We start from the raw sequence: 19415 nt of genomic DNA, 5'->3' as shown, positions 1-19415 counted from the left end.
ATCCACTTTTATTTGCCTCCCTTAATCCAGGGAAGACACTACCTTGAAACCAACTTTCACTTCTTATCTGAGAACCATATTCCTTGAAAGCTTCCACTGCAGGGGCAGGGTGATCTGCTCAAGCCAAGACATACACCATCTACTTTTATGCTCTGTCCTTTGTGTGGTGCCTGTGATGCTCCTATACTAACCCATTTCATGTAAAATAACAAAAAACAGTGGGCAGAATCATTGGCAAGGTGATATTTTAATTTCAGTAACTGGTGTTTACGAGAAGTAGGCTTTTCCTTTTTGCTTCAATAGATTGTAAAGAGGTTTCTGTCCCACTAACTCTGTAAAGTGTGGGTCTCAGAAACATATTTCACCCTTATGCTACAAAATAAATCTCCTGAATGGGATTGCTGTTGGCTTGAGCATAAGCAAGTTCTCTTCTTGTAAACTGGCACAAACACAAATGTGCTTATGGTTATGGATTTTATACAGTTTTCGTGGCGTAATTAGTCTCCAGGAAAACTGCCACAGACATCAAACAAGCTCAGACCAAGGGCTCCATTTCAAGAAAATATTTAAAGTGACCTTACATCCTTTCCATTTCTTCTCCTACCCTTCCTTGGAGCCCATCTTCATGTGCCCGGTGATCGCCATAACTTTCTGCCCTCTTGCATGGCTCTGTATGAAGAGTAGATAAGAAGCAGGAACCAAGCAGGGCAGCACAGCCAGGTACTGCTGGGAGGAGGCTCAGTGCACAGCAGCATGGTGGGCACGATTCTGCCCATCCAGACTCGTACTCACAGGGCAAGCCCACGAGAGATGAAGCTCATAGCCCCATGGTCCCAAATTGCAGAAGGCGCTGCTGCAAAGAAGGACCTGGCATATGCCAAGGCCGGGAGGAAAAAAAGGAAGATGTAGGGACTGGTGGCTGGGACGATGGAGCTGAGCACAGTGTAGCTTTATGCAGCGGTCGGCATTCCTCTGCTCCTCTCCTCAGAGCCAGCTGCATGTTTTGTCTGAAACCAATCTCTCATTTGAGCTACACAAAAACAAGCACTGAGGAGCCCCTATTGTAAACGCCATACAAAAATACAAAGGAGAGAGCCCAGGGTAAAAAATATTTCCATAATAAAACTGTCATGGGGGAAAGGGTCTTTGTAATGCCAAGTAATTAAGTTAAGAACAGAGACGTCCTCTCCAAAATGCTTGACATAAACTGTCTCCTTAATGCTGTAGTTGGAAAGGAGCAGTTTGGGTTGAGATGAGCACGTGGACCGGGGGAGTGGGAATCTCAGTGTGGTGTCCTGGGGAAGAGAGCCCAGGAGATGCTTGCACTGGGTATGTGGCTTGAGCTCCTGCCAAGGAGCAGTGAAATCCTTGCTCCCCTCTGTGCCTCCACATGCCTCTTCCATAGCCTCTTCAAATGAGATGCCTCCTGCACAGTCTGCAACTCACAGCAGCCAGTGCTGGACCACCCAGGGCAATGAGGAGACTAACACAGATAAAGCAGAAGTTCAGATGATGCAAGGCAAGGTGGATTGGGTAATAGAAGCATGCTCTCTGGTTGGCAAGGGAGAACAAGAAGACCTCACCGATGATAGTGCAACACGACCTCTGAGCTGTGGCCCAGCCTGGGTTGGGAAGTCCTGATGGTGTAGTGTTCTGTGCATGCACCCAACATAAGCTGGCATGCAGTTGGCCTCTGCATCTGGAGAATCCTCAGTTGAGCTGTTTTCCTGCCAACAGCAAAGGATTGACTCTGCCAAAGACATTTTCCATGCTTGGAAACCTGTCTCCACACCTAGCTCCTGGTAAGGGTCCGCCAACAAGGAATGAAATGCAGTGTCAGGGTCCCAAGTTGTACCTTGTTTAGATGGTAAGAATCATAGTCATAGTCGTAGGATGGCTGAGGTTGGAGAAGCCCCCTTTTTCTGTGAGACATTAGGATTTAAACTTCTCAGCACTGGACCATGGTGGTCCACATCATGTCAGCCCTTATTGGATTCTGCATCATGTAGACCTTTTCCTACATGCTACTTTTCCCAAAGTACTGTCTCCTTGAGACAGTGAAGAACACCAAGAGGTCACTGAAATTCTGTTTCCTTCTCTTCTCCTGCTCTTCCCAGCCTCCCAGGACAGAGAGCCATACCAAGTAGAAGCCAAATGCCATGATATTCAGGCCCTTCTGGGAGGAATGGTGATGAACTCAAGATCTGGATGGTTTTCCTGACTTCCAAAAGTTCAGGTGCCTTCTCTGGATTTACAAAAAGAGTCCATTCTGTGGGCTGTAGAATAGAGTATAGGCTACTTATTCCTCTTCCCCACTGCAATTAGGGGAAGAAACCTACCTGATGGTGAAAAATCATATTTGGTTCAGCTTTCAGTGATGAGTGAAGCAGGTTGTGGCCCCTGAAACCCTCATGGTAGGTGGTTCATCGCTCAAGGCATGACATGGATTTTTGTGAGACTAGGAAGAGGATCCGTGCTTTTGAACAAATCACCTGCTGGCCTTTGCTCAGACGCCGTGGGATAAAAGCGCACCAAATGAAATAACAGATAAAACACAGACATGGAAACCAAGACAACCAAGAACTATGGACTTTGGGTGACAGAAATAACCTCAACAGATCAATACTAGACGAGGTAGCACAGCAAAGCCTGCGATCTCAAATAGTCCTCTGTCAGATTGAGAGCAGAAGTTTCTCCCATTTCAGAAGTGATAGAGTCAGTCACACGCCAGGTATAAAATATAAACACCAGACACTTGGCATTGTGCAGCTACCTGACAAAGGCATTAAGTTAGTTGGACTCACTTGAAGCACAGTCTTTTCATATTTTCAAAACACCAAGTTCCATGCAAGTATTCAGGCTGCCATGGCAACATGGTGCATTTGTTCCCGAGTGTCATTTTCCATCACAATTGGCTTTTTTTTTTTTCCACAGAACTTTGCCCAACTTCAAAACTTTGGTTGCTCAGGCAACATCTCCCCTTGAAGGGAAGCAATTGGCTGTGCCCATCTGTGCCAAGACAAGGGCTGTTCTTTGAAGACCAGCATGCTACAGAAAGGGAGGAGGTGTTAGGAAGGCTAAAATATATCAGGAAAGCAGGGTGAGAGGAAGGAACGGTGCTGAGAAGTGGCTCTGGAGGGCCAACACACGCCTTCGCAGGAGGCAGGTGGGATGGGCTCTGAGTGGGAGGCTCCAGGCTTAGCACAGGCGAGATAATGTGCCGCATTACATCAGTGGGAATGTGAAATGAGGTCTCGGTGTGGCAATTGCCTGCGACGTATCCCTTCGGGTTCTCATGGAGATGCATAGTCCTCACAAGACCTCCACAAGGAAGGAATTTGTCACTGGGTTGGTTTGGCACAAGAAGTGACTGAGGCAGGGAGAGCTTGAATGAACGGCTAAAGGTCATGCGGTGAATTAGTAGCTCGTATGGGAAGAAGCCCCCAGAGGTGCTGTGTTTCATTTGTAAGATCATCATTCCTCTGATATTTAGCTTACGCTTAAATAGAAACCCATCTGCCTTCTGTGGAGAAGCACTGCAATCACTTTTTCTCTAGCTAACACATTACAGTCCTCACCTCTGCTATTTGTCAGTGTATTTGGCCTGAAATGCACTGAAGCAGGGAGCCCTCTTTCTGGACAGCCCTGATCCACACTCTTCCTGAAATCAACAAGTAGTGCAGAAGGCTCCAGAGGGGGGTGGTGGGCTGAGTAATGAGGAAATGCACAACAGGAAGCCATGCACGTACCTCAGGAACGGAATTAGGATAAGGGATACAGAAAATGATGAAAACAAGCAGGGGATGGCGACAGGATGACAGCACAGGTACGAGGATGGCTGACAGATGCTGCTGGTGTAGGGACTGAGAATGGAAGATGGGATTGAAAAGCACTGAAGATGTGGTATCTCTAGGATGAAGCAAATCCTCACAGGCAGAGCCCACAGAAGTAGCCAGAAAAATCAGAGGACCTGGATAGGAGGCATTTGTCTGAAACAACGAGAAGCTTGCGGGGATCAAGCATGGTTAAAAGAGAGGTGTGGAAAGTTCTCTCATCTACTGCATACTCTATTGACATGTCACAGGAGCTGTGATGGAAATGTTGCAGATAGAGGGTGTATTGCTTCAATAAGAGTTTTCCAAAGCCCTTGTTCTTGCCCTGCCTGTGAGCCAACATCTTTCCTAACCTGTAAATGCACACAGTGGATGCTGCTGAAAAATAAACCTGATGAGTGTATGAAGGGCTGGGGTTGGTACCAGCTCCTGCTTGTCCAGAGGGCATCACTGAGTCATTGGGTTCACTTGCCATCTCTCAACTTTGCAGGCCATGTCTCAGTGCCCCACTTCCAGACCAATGATGACTCTGATGCTTGTGTATGGGTCACTGATTTCTTCCCATTTCAGCAATTCATAGCCAACTGAATAAGTGGAGTCAGATACAAGCCTGCTGCCTGGATCACCACCTGCCTGTTCTGAGTCTGGGTCATTTTGGCATTTAAAAACACAAACAACCAACACAGCCCTGCCAGGCAGAAGCAAACACAGTAAGCAAATATGGGAAGCGCTCTTGATGTCAGAAGAGAAACATACAGACACAAGAAGCAGCAGGCCCTGTCTTTTTCCTGCATTTATTTATCTATGACACTTCCTGCCCAAAGGCGTTGAATTTTGACTGCCACTTCCAAGTTGATGGAGGAGACCAAAATTGGCCTATAGCCCTCATATGTCTGGAAAGTCATTCCCCAGGGGCTGCATACTCTGCATCCTGGGACATTTTCTGCTGTACAAGTGACTGCAAAAGCAGCCTGAGGAGGGGTGATGATATTTCTCAGATGATTTCCAGGGATTGCACATGTCCCCAGTTTTCTCTTGTCCAGGCACAAGAAAACTTGACCACAGGGAGTTTCCCTCACCAGTCCTGGATGTCTCATTGCTTTGGGCACTCCAGTTCATCACTAGGAGCTTTGACTAAGGGGATGAGACCCCGGGACACTGCATGATTCTGCCCCATGGGTGATGCAGGCCACCCCTGGAGCACAGCTGCACCAGGAGCAGGAGGGAAGAGGAGCCCCAAACCTCTTGATGTACTCCAGCACATGGCATTTAGAAGAGGATCTGAGGAAAGCCTCAGGATCTCTCCTCTGCTTGCCCATACCAGTGGGTGGAAAGGCAGTCTTCTCTCATGCTCAGGCATCTGAGAGTTGCCTGGGATTATCCTCCTCCCAAAAGCATGACTTTCAGCTGCTGGATGGCCTAGCAACTTCTGGAAAACATATCTGGACAACAGCCACATTAACCATGAGCACAGCTCTCCCCTGTGGATACAACAGCTGCCCCTTGGAATAAACAGGAAACCATTTTATCCTCTGAGGAGCAGGAAAGGTGAAGGGATCACAACTGCAAATTGTGTGTCTCTGGGTTTGGAGCATGCAGCAAGAGCCACAAACAGATAGATTTTCTGCTTTTTCTCATACAGCAGGGACACAAAAGTTGGCCTTCCCCCTCTGAGCTGATTCTCTGACCTAATGTTACCCTCTTCTCCTGTGCAAAAGACAAAAAAGCAAAATCCTAGCCTCACTGCTGAGGTTTTGAAGGAAAGCAGTCAGAGAGCATGGCATGGAGATGCACTGCAGCATTGTGCCTGCCAGGTCCCAGGAAACGCAGGTGCAAATCTGTCTCATCTGACTCTGCACCACCACGTGTGGTTGTGTTGTGTGGACCCGGCCACTAATGTGCATACTTCTGCACTTTGCATTCCTGCCAGCTGGTGATGTTCATCAGGGAAAACTCCAAGCTCCTCTGTCATCAACTTTTATTGGCCGCTTCAGAGTCTTTTCACCCTCTAGGAAGGCAAACAAAGAAGGCCTTACTTCAGACAAAGGCAGCTAGTGAGAATTTGCTCCAAAACTGCTGGATTCCCTGGCCGGAGCTGGAGGGCCTGTGGCTTGCAGGAGATCAGGTGACCCAGGTTCGATGAGCCTCAACACCTCGATTTTCAGTCCAGCTCATGACTACGGTAGCTTCACCCTCTTTCCCTTTGATTGCATCTGCAGCTGAACATGATGCTGGTGCAGCACGGTGATAGAAATGTTGCTGTGGAAACCACGATATTTTAATTGCCTGATTCAGGAGAAGCCAGGTAAATCAGGCATTGTGTTTTCACTGTAACAACCTCTTTGCTGCCAAAAAGATCTGGACTGCTATGCAGAGCTCTGCCACTTGTGAGAGCTACATGTCACTGGGGAAGCCATTCCCACCTTCATGCCCTTTGGTCCTCCTCAACCCAAGCCATCATCCTTTGCCTGCTGGACCCATACAGCTGGCAAACCTCCCCCATTGACACTCCATTTGGAACATGGCATCCTGATCAGATCATCAAATGCCTTCTCAACACAAAACATATGCATCATAGAATCAAAGAATCATTAAGGCTGGAGAAGACCTCTAATTCATCTTGTCCAACTAGCCACCTACTACCAATATTGCCCATGAAATGATGTCCCTAACTACTGCAACTACCCTTTCCTTAAATACCACCAATGACAGTGACTCCACCACCTTCGTGGGCAACCTGTTCCTTTTCACTGCAGCACTGCTCTTTTTGAGAAGAAAATTTTTTCACCCCACTGGCCTCAGCCAATCAATCCAGCCTGCCTGGATCCCTCTGGAGGGCCTTCCTACCCTCAGGCAGATCAACATTTCCTTCCAGCTTGGTGTCATCTGCAAACTTACTGAAGGTGCTCTCAATCCCCATGTCCAGATAATCAATAAAGATATTAAACAGGGCCAGCCCCCAATACTGATCCCTGGGAAACACCACTTGTGGCTAGTCGCCAGCTGGATTTAACTCATTCACCACCAGTCTGGGCAAGGCTCTCAGACAGTTTTTTTACTCAGCAAAGAATACATCTGTCCAAGCCAAGGGCTGCCATCTTCTCCAGGACAATACTATGGGAGAGTCAAGGGCTTCACTGAAGTCTAGGAAGGCTAAGTCCACAGTCTTTCCATCATCCACCAACCGATCACCTGGCCATGGAAGGAAATGAGGTTGGTCAAGCAGGACCTGCCTTTCACATAGAAGATAAATGAGCAGTGAATGTGCACCTTATTCTGACATGATGGTCTAGGACAGTGATATTACCTCTGTGCTAGGTAACCCATCAACTATTGCTCTAGAAACTTCCAAATATCTTGAGCAGTATTCATTTAATTCCTCACTCCTAGTGACATAGGGAATTTCAACCTTGCGATCAGTTGTGACAGAGCCTGCAAAATACCAGGTGCAGTTTGAAACCTGACAGATCCCATCAGGTGAAGGTTTCTAGGCAGGAAAGATGCCTATCTATTTATAGATACCTATTTATACCGCAGAGGTACTGGATGCTGATGAGCACACAGCATGTGGCCAACTGTGGATAGACCTGCTCTCCCCTCAGCAAGTATTGCAAAGGTGCTTTGATCGAGGTGGGCAGATAAGGCTCCTTTGCTTTCATTCCAAGGGCCCCAAGTTGTCTGGTGCAAAAGGTAGCTAAATCAGCATTGCCTGGCCAAGAAACAGCAGATGGTTCAGAGGAGATTCTCTGATGAGTGTTCCTTAGTGACCCATTTCTACCAGGCATTTCTACCAAGCCCTGAGAGCTGATCCAGCACATTTAGACCAGTGTCCTGTTTGTGAACTGGCAGACCCCTCCGCTCTCCTCTTGAGGAAGCTGTACGTCGTCATGAGGCCTCCCCTCAGCCTCCTCTTCTCTGGGATAAACAGCAATGGGAACAATGTGTTCATCTCATATCCTTGAGCCATGGTCCTTAGAACTCCACAGTTTGGTTTTGTTTTATTTTATGGAGGAAGTGACACTCACAACACGCTCAGAGTTCACACTGCTGCATTGCAACAGCTCTCATCCCACACAGAGATGGAACAGAGTGGAGCAGCGCAGATGTGATTAGTCAGCTTCCAGAGCCAGGATCCCAAAACAAGCCTCCAATGAAACCCTTCTCTGATACACATGGGAAGATTCTGCCTCCTGTTTGATGCTTATGCTTGCAGGAGTACCCACCCCATTTAGTTGCCCTGGATTCCTTCCACAGTCAACAGAGCGAATCCTCTGGCCTCTTTTAAACATTTACTTTGGACAAAACCTGCTCTCTGCCCTGGCAATGACAGCCTGAGTTCTGCTCAGCTCTCAGCACAGGATCACATGAATCTCTGCCTGGCACTCCCAGACCTGGTCCTGGGCTTGTGACAGCAGTGGGTTAAAGGAGCTGCAAAGTCACCTCTGTTAGGCTGAGGGAGTGCTGCACTGCTGGAAGGTGCCAAGTGTCAGACTGGTTTTGCTCTCTGCTGGCCTAGCAGTGGGGAACAGTATGTCTGGTCAGCTAAAGACACCCAGTGACTTTGCCCCACACTTCAGCACACCAGAACATCAGAGATGACCAAGAAGTATAGCTAACCCTTTCTCAAGCAGCTGAGGAAAGGTCTGGTGTTCTTCTGCAGCGATGCCACTAGCCCCATATCAATGTAAATATTCCAGTAATTACAACTTTACCTGACTGAGAACGGCTATTCCCCCCCCCTTTGATTCTCCTCTGCAGTGTTATTTGTAGTCAGTAATCTCAAGTTCCAAGATAATGCCAGAGATGTGTATCCCAGCTCCACATCTTGTGACTGAGCTGACGTCGTTTCAAGCTGTATGTACGCTTACATAATCTCATACCACATAATCAACACATTTTACAGCACGAAGAAATCAATCATTCTGATCCCTGTCACTGAAACAGTCTTCTGTTCCATATCATGTCTTGAAAACAATAACAGTAACAAAAGAACGCCCAGCATAGATTGACACACCTTGAGATGATGGCTCCTTTGAGCCCTGCAAGCAACACTGTAGGCTTCATGAATACCAGAAGTCAAGTCAAGTAAGCATTAGGTAGGCTGGTAGTGCCAGAGCCTTCAGAGCAGGGATGGAGGCACTGGAAAGGCATGGCTGGGGCTATGAGATGCATGGCACACCTTTCAGACCTGGGCTATAGCACATGGCTGGATAGCAGCTATGATATTACGTTGATTCAGGGTGGTGGCAGCCCCGCTTCGAGCTATGCCTAGATGCAGCGTGATAAAATAGAGCTGCTAAGTTTGGTGTGCCTCTGCAGTGAGGCATGGATACAGCTGGGATGAGTTTTCCACACACCCATCATCACGCAGAACCTCCTTTCCCTTTCCATCCTCAGAAAACACCAGACCCATCCAGAAAAAAACAAACAACAAAACAAGCTGGAGGGCAGAAGACTGTTTATCCAATGCAGAACCAGCCTCATGAAGGCTACCAGTGCCTGGGAAGGTACACCCGACTTCTCAGCCAGCTCTGGCTCTGTCCTAGGTGCACCAGGTGCCTTTCCAAGCACCCACACAGAAGCACACAAAGATGTTGTAGAGCCCCCCTAGGATATAGCCCAGCATCCTCAAGGCTCGAGTTCCCTCTACTGGCCTTGAGCATCTATTCCAGTAACAAAGCCTGTACAGTGTACTGCTGGATGGTTTCTTTTTTTGCAACCTGAAGGTCGCTCTGAGACATGCAGCAGCTTCTCCTGCCTGCAGAGCAGCTTTTTCTGCACGCCCAGAGCTGTGATAGCTCAGAAGCACAAAATAATAAAAAATCAGATTGACAGTGCAAGGGTGCAAAGGAAATCCAGCAATGCAAGACAGCTGCCACACACAGCACAAATGCATCCCATTGCTCACACCACAAAACGCGCAGAGCCCCAGTGAAGCTTCTGCTAAGTGGGATGTCCCTCCTGCTAGCACACATGTGAGGTGGCAGCTTTTTACCACTGCACACCAATGCCTTTTCAGTTGGTGCCAGCAGGGCTCAGAGCTCTGCCATGCTTCATCAAGGCTTTTGCACAGCCTTTTCCATTGCAGGGTGATGTGTTTTTGCCTCCCAGAGTCCTTTGAGATGCAAAGCAGGGATGAACCAACTCCAGCTCTGAAGCAGGAAGCAGTAGGTTGTAAAGCCTCCAATCCCAATCCCACACCGCCTCCAAAATAGAGATGGAGATACAACCCCTCTCTCCCCTCCAGATGGACAAGGACCCTAATGTACCAATAAAAGCTTTTATTTTAAAACAAACTAAAAGCTTCTGGAGTATCAAGAATAAAACTGCAACAGCACACTCAAGGGGAAGCCCGGCTGTCTCAGAGCTTGGCTCCAGGGGCCCTGGTTGGTTGGCTCCCCAAGGAAAAGCTTTCAGGTGTTGGCAGTGGCCCCATGGATCTCTCATCAAGCAGATAAGCAGCTGCCCCTCCCAGGCAAGGAACGCAGGGTTACTTGATGCGGTAGAGGACTTTGCGTTGCATGCGGTGCTGGATCTCCCCACGGCGCATCATCAGCTGCAGCACCTTGTAGATGGCATGTTCAGGGTATTTCTGGAGAGGGAGAGAGCAGGGTGAGACGAACGGGCAGGGAGAAGCTCAATGCAGCCCAATAAGAACTGCAGCCATTGCCAAAGGCTGTGCCTCTCAGCAAGACAGCAGGAGCTGCTGCTACTTTCCCATTTCACCATTTCAGACCTGAGTACAGCCAGTTTTGTGAGTCAAAATGTTCTGGATTCAATGCTGGACTTCAGTCTATTACCAGGTATTGCAGGGTACCTGAACAGCCCCAAACCTGAACCGCAGCACTTTTAATAGAGGAAAAAAAACCTCTCCTCACTCCCCTCCAACTCTGCAAACACAACAGACCCTGCTCCCTATGAACAACTTCAAAAGCAAATATGACCAAGGGGCTCTACAGCTGCCTCCCAGGAAATGGATTCCCCACAGCAGCACCGTGGGCTGCCTGGTTGCAGAGCCCAGCCCTTGCCCACCTGCCTCATGAAGTCCTGCACAATGCTGTGCTCTGACACCTGTGAGCCAATAGCAAAGCGGCGCTTGAGTTGCTTCTCAATACGGGACAGCATCTCTTGGTCCTCCTGCGTTGTAAAGCCTTCTGCCCCTGAGGGGGAGAGGTTGCATGAGCAAACAGATGTCACTTTCAAAGCCAAAAAGCCATCCCCCGTGCCTCCCACCGCACACACACACACGTTTCAGAGAGAAGCTGTAAGCCAACACAGTGTTGTCCATCCTTACCTGACAGAGTGCCCGACATGGCCGCATCGAGCGTGGACACCTGGAAGAGCCTCAAGGCCTCTTCAACATCAGCCTCGGTGGCAAAGGGCTGCAGCTTCATCTTGCTGAGGGACTCGGCGATGCGCACAATGGCCTCCAGTTGCCTATGGGTAACGAAGATTCTCCCATTCCTCACTTTCTACTGTAGCCCCAAGGGTTTTTTTCCTTTCCCTGACACTCCCCTCCACTCACAGCATCTCCAGTGCTGCCCCATTCACAATGGGCTCTCCCAAACTCCAGCACCCCAATCCTCCGGGTTATCATAGATGACACTATGACTTAATCCCAAGCCTGAGAGTTTCGGTGGGTACAGGAGGACAGCAATGCTCTCCACATAGGACCAAGCCCCATGGCACTCACCTGACAGTGATGGGGATGCTGGAGCGGCGGTCACTCTCCTGCTCGTGCTGCCGACTGCCGCTCCGCATCAGGATGTAGCGGTTCTTCAGCTTCTCTGCTGCTGCTACAGACAGCCGAGGACCGCACTTCCTGCAAGAGGGGAAGGAGAGATGGCACCTTGGGTAGGATGTTCCTTGTGTACTACTCCAAGCTGTTCTCACTCACATCCCTTCTAGGAGAAAGCCCTTTCAAACCTAACCCCTATCAGCCTAAGAATTCGGTTCTCAGAGACACCTTTCACTCAAAGGTGCCTGTGTTGCCTCACAACCGACTCCATGCTCCCAGCTCTGGGTGCAGATGCACCAGGCCCAGACCTAGGCCACACATCTGCCTCACTGCACAATGCAACCCCAGCAGCGCCATGTGACGTGGACACAGCCTAAAGTTTCACCCCTCTCACTCACGTCCGGCAGAAGGAGATGAGCTTCTTCAGCTTGTTCAGCTCGATTTCACCTTCCACAGCCTGTGTCTGCGTCAGGGCGCTCACATGCAAGGACATAACGTGCTTGGCCAGTGTCTAGGAGAGCAGAGAGCAGTCAGACCACAGCCAACCTCCCTGTCATTCAATCCTCCCCAAAAACGGGGCAGCAGCTCAGTGGTTCAGGGAGCACAGCTCTGTCAATACTGTAGAAGGCATTCCCCAGCCCAACCCCTATCAGGCCCTGCCTGGCTCTATGGTGACAAGCAGAACTATGAGAGACCACAAGAAGCTTGCCTTGCTTCGATGTAGCAAGGAAGAGGTCTCAGAATCATAGAATAGCTTGAGCTGGAAGGAACTTTAAAGGCCACCTATCCCAACTCTGCTGCAATAACAGAGACACCCACAGCTAGAGCAGGGTGCTCAGAGCCCCTCCAGCCCAACCTTGGGATGTCTCCAGGGATAGTGCAAACACCGCCTTTCTAGGCAATCTGTTCCAGTGCCTCACCACCCTGACTGTAAAAAATACCTTCTTCATTATATCCAACTTCAATTTCCCTCCATTAGTTTGAAACCATTTCCCCCTGTCCCATCACAGCAGACCCTTCTAAAGAGTCTGCCCCCTTCCTTCTTATAGTCCCCCTTCAGAGAATTTAAGGCTGCTATCAGGTCTGCCCAGAACCTTGTTTTCGTTCTTCCCCAGGCTCTCAGCCCCATGCTATGGCTGTGCAACCTGCCATGCCTCAAGCCCCAGCTGAACCCACAGCCCCAACCCACCATATCTCGTTCTTCATTGTGCTCATCCTTGACAATGAAGATCATGTCGAATCGAGACAGAATGGTGGGCATAAAATCAATGTTGTCCTCGCCCTTGGTCTCGTCCCAGCGTCCAAAGACAGAGTTGGCAGCTGCGAGCACTGAGCAGCGAGAGTTCAGCGTGGTTGTGATTCCTGCCTGTGGGGAAAAAGGAATACATGGAGTCAAGATCACGTCCATACAACAGCAGGGCTAGAAGACTACTAACTCCTAGTATGAACTCCTAAGCATGATACATGAACTCATCCTCAAGAGCTTATACTTAAGTAAAGTTCATTTAAGTAGCACTCAATTGCACTGTAACAGTCCCACATTGGAGAGGGAACGTCCATCATGAGGAGCATCAAGGAGTTGGGCCCATGCATCCTTCTGGAGGAAAACTGGCTTCTGCTGAGACTTGAGCACGGCTGGCTTCTCACCTTTGCAATGGAGATGGTCTGCTGCTCCATGGCCTCATGGATGGCCACACGGTCATCCTCCCGCATCTTCTCACCCAAGGTGGAAGAAACAAGAAAGAAAGGGGAAAAAAAAAAATAGAAAAAAAGCCACTGTCAGTCACCTCTGGATGAATTCAGCTGAGCGCCAAGCTCTGCACACCCCACATACCTTATCAAACTCATCGATGCACACCACTCCCCCATCCGCCAGCACCATGGCTCCTCCCTCCATGAAGAAGCTCCTTGAGGAAGGGTCACGGATGACTGAGGCTGTCAAGCCAGCAGCACTGCTGCCTTTCCCTGAGGTGTATACCTAATGGTGCATGGGACAAGGAGGGACAGCAAATCAGCCACTGCAGGACCAATATCCCACTGCACCGCCATGCCTTGGCCAGAGCAGAGGGAAGAAAGGCAAAGCCCAAGGGAAAACCCTTCATGTGCCAAAAGTGGACCTGATACAGACAGAGACTGCTGCATAGTCCCAAGCCTCAAACCAAGCAATTGTGACACACCGGAGGGCATGCAGACATACAAATACAGGTATTAAGTACAGAACATGGAGTGATTCATTTTTTGGTGCGTAGCTGCATTAGCTTTGTTTTTCCCCTGAGGAAACAACGCAGTCAGAGGCTGACTTTAATGGAGGTTATGAGAAAACAGAGCTGAAAATATAATTTCATGCCTGGGCTCAGTTTGGAGCTCTGTGCCTGAGGTGCAGTCAGCTTCATTTGTCCTGACCAGGCAGCAGCTCTGCTGATATAGTCTCAATGATAAACAGCAGCACTGGCCACATCTTTGGATGTCTGCAAATAGCCTGACTCATAGCACCACTAAAGGCATTAATTACCTCCTTCCCCTTCCCTCCCTCATGCTCTGTCCTCTGCCCCATCTCCCCCAGGCTGGCACCAGCAGTTCCAGTTCACAGCTCCACCAGCTGCTCTCACTGGGGATGCATGAGTGGGAATCTGCCAAGACCCTGTTCTTCAGTGGCACACAGGGAGAAGAAGGAAGAAATGAGAAGACACCTCATAGCACCTACCCCGATGGGTGAACACTTCTCTACAAACTTCAGCAGCTGGGATTTGGCTGTCCCAGGGTCACCCAGCATCAGTAAGTTGATGTCTCCTCTGCGGGTCAGCCCATCTGGGAGCCTGGAGCAGCAGGGTGGGGAGATGGAGGGGAGATGGTGAGTCTTTATCTTGGTAACAGAGCATTGCTGACAACGGCAGGCAGACTGTATAAACCACCAAGTTGGCTTTTCCCCACCTCTTGCGAGAGCCTCCAAACAAGAGGCAAGCAATGGCCTTCTTGATGTCAGTGCTGCCATAGATGGAAGGCGCAATGCTCTTGGCAACCATCTCGTAGATGTTAGGCATGGCAGTGAGGTGGCGAAGTTCCTCCTCCTCCTGAGGGGTCACTGCACCAGCAAAACTGTGTCCTGCATAGGGAAGAATGAAGCAGCAGTGAACAAATGGGTGTTTCAAAGAAAAATACACTGTGTCTCTCATACCTGCTTACAGCTAAAAGCACTTTATCTCATGACAACTTGCATCTCATGACAACTACCACCACTATCTCCACTGAAGGGTGGAGAGGGCAGGCATTTACTAACCCAGCATGGCAGACACTTTGTTACAGCCTGTGTGAGGGAAAGGAACTGGAAGAAAGCAAAGCAAGGATCTTGGGCAAAACAGCTGGGAGAAACAGGAAAGAAATTAGAGTCAGAATCAACTTCAAATACATAGCTCAGTTTTAACCGTTGACTTCAGCCCAGATCCTCAGGGATGGTTTAGAGAATTCCCACAAAGATCAATAAGATACAAGTATTGAAATACCCTGGAAGACTCAGGCTGAAGCCTCATCATTTAACACCACTGAGACAAAACCAGGACATTTGGGTTTACAGCATCCAGGAAGACAGACCTCCTGGACCAGAATTGAACCTTTTACTAAGTAAGCAGAAGAAAAGAACACAGACTAGGATTTTGAACAGATCTAGCTGGTGGAACTGCCCTATTCGGGAAGAGGACTCTCCCAACACCAGCTACACACACAGACCAGACAGGCACCAAAATCAGCCCTCACCTGAGCCCTCCACATCCACCTGGATGCCCACCACACGGATGTAAGCACTTCGGATGCCGACGCCCACGTTGTCCCGGCTTTTGTTCTTGCTCTGAGCAGACTTCTTGATGGAGTAGATGCCCATGATGGTGACTCTGTTCCCTGGGACAACTCTGTCACACAAGTACCTAAGAAGATTGAAAGGGGAAAGCAAAGGATGGTGGTGGGGAAAATGACGGCACCACCAACATGGTTGGACAAGATGATCTTAGTGGTGTTTTCCAACCTTAGTGATACTACAGTAATAAGACTCAGCCAGGGGAGGAAGCAATGCTGCAGGATCACCCTGAGATATGGCAGCAAGGCCACAGCCTACCCAGAGACCCAGCTATTACCTGTCACAGTACAGCTGTAGGTGCCGGGGCATCTCCCCGTGTGGCACAGCGTCAGGGGACTCCTGCAGCTTCAGGATCTGGAAGTCGACACACTTGCATTTGTCTGGCATGATGAAATAGGGATCCAGTGGGCACCTGGGGCGGCCAGCCTGTTCTCTGTGTAGGGATCAATAGGGAGAAGTCAGCCAGGAGCAGCACTAGGGGTGTGGACAGTGGTCACAGCACTCAGAGCCCACCCCTCTCAGGTCAGAAAGGCACCGTTAAAAGCCCAATGGTTCTCCAAACTCCATGCCTCCTACATGTCAGAGCATCAGCACAAACCCACAGCAAAGTGATGCTCCCCCTGAATATTCTCAGAAGCACCTCCCTCTCCCCTGCTAGCTAAAAGCAAGCATGAAGGTAACTCATTAATGAAACAGAAGATAACAGTATAGACTCCATGCCCTGACAGGGCATATTTCTTTATAACCTCACGCATGAGGCAAACACTAAGTGGTTTCTGGTGAGAAAGCAATTAGCAGTGTGACAAGGCTGCCATCAACCTCAGAGTCTCTTGAGATGTCAGCTCTGCCTATCTGCACTGCTCTACTATAAGCTATGGGAGATGTGGAGCAGCTCTGCATCCTGCTGGCTCCTCTGCAGAGCACCATCAGTGCCTGACTTTATGCAGGCAGCCATGGGGCTTTTTGGGAAGACAGAACACAAGGCAGGAAAGGTCCCACTAGAAAGAGAGAGAGAGGCTGCACGGCAGCCGTGCTGACCCAATTGTGCAGCCAAGGCTCAGAAGCCAGGCAAGAACTGTGCCGATCCCACGGGCCTCTCAGGCTGCCTTAGAGATAAGGCAGAGAAAATAAATACTGGCATGCTTCAGTTCAAAGACACAATCCATCAGGATCAGCCCATATGAATGTCGCAGCACAGCAGCAGCCCAATGCTTGCAATTCGTGCAGGCAGCAAAAGCTGTAAAGCAGGATTTGGAAATTAGGAGCAAAGTACCCTTATAGAACGTAATGGAAAACAGCCCATTAGGGAGAGGGATGTGGAAGCAAGAAGTTTGCCTGAACAAGGTAAGAATTTGGTAAGGAAGCTGGAAGAGGAGCTGGAAGCAGAATTATGGGGCAACTGGGGATCCCCAGTTCAAAAAAAGACAGGGAGCTTATAGAGAGAGCCCAGCAGAGGGCCACTGAGACAGTGAGGGCCTCTCTCATGAACAAAGGCTGAGAGCCCTGGGACTGTTCAGCCTGGGGAAGAGACACCTGAGAGGGGATCTTATCAATGCTTATACATAACTAATGGTGGGGGGGGGGGGGGCAGGATCTTACCAGCGGTGTCCAGCAACAGGACAAGGGGCAGTGGGCACAAACTGGAACACAAAAAGTTCCATACAAATGTGAGGAAAAACTTCTCTACTGTGAGGGTGACAGAGCACTGGAACAGGCTGATGAAGGGGCACTGGAAAGGTTGTGAAGTCTTCTCCAGAAATACTCACAACCCATCTGGATACTTACAACCCACCTGGACCCTTTCCTCCCCAGTCTACTGTAGAGAATCTACCTCTGTAGGGAGTTGCACTAGATTATCTCCATAGGACCCTTTCAACTCATGTGACCCTGTGTGCCCATCTTGCCCCACCACCTGCCCCAAACAGCCCCAGGTCATCTCTCACGTGTTACATTTCCTGGGCAGAGCGTAGCCCTCCAGACCCGGGCGCACTGCGATGTTGTTGATGGTGTTGCGACAGCTGCGGCACTGGATGGCGATTTTGGTGGCTTTGGCTCTCACAGGGGTTGCCGCAATGACAATGCCAGGGATCTTCACGAGGTGGGACATCTGGTCAGACTGGAAGAGAAAAGAAAGGAAGGTGAGGGAAACAACATTGGAGGATGGAAAGGAAACTCACGGTGCTAAGGAAATGCAATGACACTTTGTGAGACTATGGTCTCTCAGGCTCACCTTCAGGCTACGGATGTTGGCTGCGTTGGCATCGGACCTCAGCATGACCTGTATGTCCTGGAGAGCTTCTTCCCCAGCAGGACGAGGACGAGTGACCTCATCTGCCACCTCCTTCGCTGCTTCTTCCAGCTATAAAGAGAACAGCAGTCAGGACCACCCTCACACAACCCTCACGCATCCCATTCCATCCCTTACCAGCTGCAGGTGTTCAGCAGGCTGTTTGTACAGATAGTCGGCGAGATCCTCATCAAAGCTGGCCAAGTCCTCCATCTCCACTTCCACCCAGTACTGGCCCAGGTTGTAGTGCCGCTTGAGCTCATCCCTGCAAGGCAGCAGGCACAGGATTAGGGTCAGGGCTACCCACAGAGCTCAGTGAGGCTTCAGAGTAAAGCTCATGAGGAAAACGGCACTAAGGGGGAATCACGGGGACATAGGCAAACCTTCCACCCCAAACACAGTGAGATGTGCCATCAGCCCTGGGACAGTAGTTCCGATATGGCACTGTCCACAGAATCACAGAATGGCCAGGGTTGGAAGGGACCTCAAGGATCATGAATCTCCAACCCCCTGCCACATGCAGGGCCACCAACCTCCCCATTTAATATTAGACCAGGCTGCCCAGGGCCCCATCCAATCTGGCCTTGAACACTTCCAGGGACAGGGCATACACAGCCTCTCTGGGCAGCCTGTTCCAGCACCTCACCACTCTCTCTGTAAATCTTCCCTCCCTCAAAACCATTTCCTCTGTCCTGCTGTTATCTACCCTTTCGAAGAGTTGATTCCCCTCCTGTTTGTAGGCTCCCTTTACGTACTGAAAGGCTGCCATGAGGTCACCCCGCAGCTTTCTTTTCTCCAGGCTGAACAAGCCCAAATCCCTCAGCCCGTATTCATAGGAGAGGTGCTGCAGTCCCCTGATCATCTTGGTGGCTCTCCTCTGGACCCTCTCCAACAGCTCCCTGTTTTTCTTGTACTGAGAGCTCCAGACGTGGGCACAGTACTGCAGATGGGGCCTCACAAGAGCAGAGTGGAGGGGGACAATCACCTCCCTGTCCCTGCTGGCCCCCTCTCTTCTGATGGAGCCCAGGATATCATTTGCTTTCCGAATTGCAAGAGCACACTGCTGGCTCATGTTAAGCTTTTCATCCATCAATACCCCCAGGTTCTTCTCTGCGGGGCTGCTCTCAAGGATCGCTTCTTCCAGTCTGTATAAATGTCTGAGAGATCCCTGCCCACCCTGCAGGGAGCTCTCTATGCTCTATAGGAAGAGCAGACCCGCGTCGCCACACACACCACAGCACCTGTATTTGAAGGTGAAGCCAGTCCGGTCCGTTCCCACGCGATACTGCCGCAGGAACTCCTTAAAGCGTCGCTGCAGCTGCGATTTCCGCACTTGTCCCTCATCCGCCGATGTGTCCACGCCAAAGCTGTCGCTGTAATAAACACCGGGCTCGTCGAAGCCCGACATGATGCCTGCACCTCACCTGCGGGGCGAACACACGCTCAGAACCGGGCACCCCCGCCCTGTTACGCCACGCCAAGGCCCACAGCCGATCCACGCACCACCAATAACTTTTTCGCGGCAAAACCAGTGCCCGGCGGACGGCGATCGGCAGCGCGGCCCGCTTCCGATTGGCCCGCCAGCGGCACCCCGCAGCTGATTGGCTCAGCCGACCCTTCCGCCCCGCCCCGGCTGGAAGCGCGCGGCTTCGCCTCTGTCGCCGATTGGTTGGGACGTTCCGTCCCCTCCCGCCGGGAGCAGTTTGGCGC

General features: G+C 50.2%; 1 protein-coding gene across 1 annotated transcript; it reads right to left on the bottom strand.

Moving 5' to 3' along the window:
- Positions 1 to 10323: 10323 nt before the first annotated feature.
- MCM5 (minichromosome maintenance complex component 5) lies at positions 10324 to 19113 on the bottom strand (the record flags this gene model as incomplete). Its single annotated transcript, XM_079549185.1, has 16 exons — positions 10324 to 10425; positions 10866 to 10993; positions 11128 to 11270; positions 11527 to 11655; positions 11970 to 12082; positions 12761 to 12937; positions 13219 to 13284; positions 13406 to 13549; positions 14276 to 14387; positions 14503 to 14674; positions 15322 to 15488; positions 15696 to 15851; positions 17362 to 17534; positions 17649 to 17777; positions 17844 to 17970; positions 18947 to 19113. The coding sequence occupies 16 exons, from the start codon at positions 19111 to 19113 to the stop codon at positions 10324 to 10326; spliced, it is 2205 nt and encodes a 734-aa protein (XP_079405311.1).
- Between the last annotated feature and the right edge of the window lie 302 nt (positions 19114 to 19415).

The sequence above is a fragment of the Tetrao urogallus genome (assembly GCF_951394365.1).
Source record: "Tetrao urogallus genome assembly, chromosome: 1".
Taxonomy (NCBI): domain Eukaryota; kingdom Metazoa; phylum Chordata; class Aves; order Galliformes; family Phasianidae; genus Tetrao; species Tetrao urogallus.
Note: the sequence above shows the minus strand (reverse complement) of the source record. Positions and strands in the feature narration are given on the sequence as shown.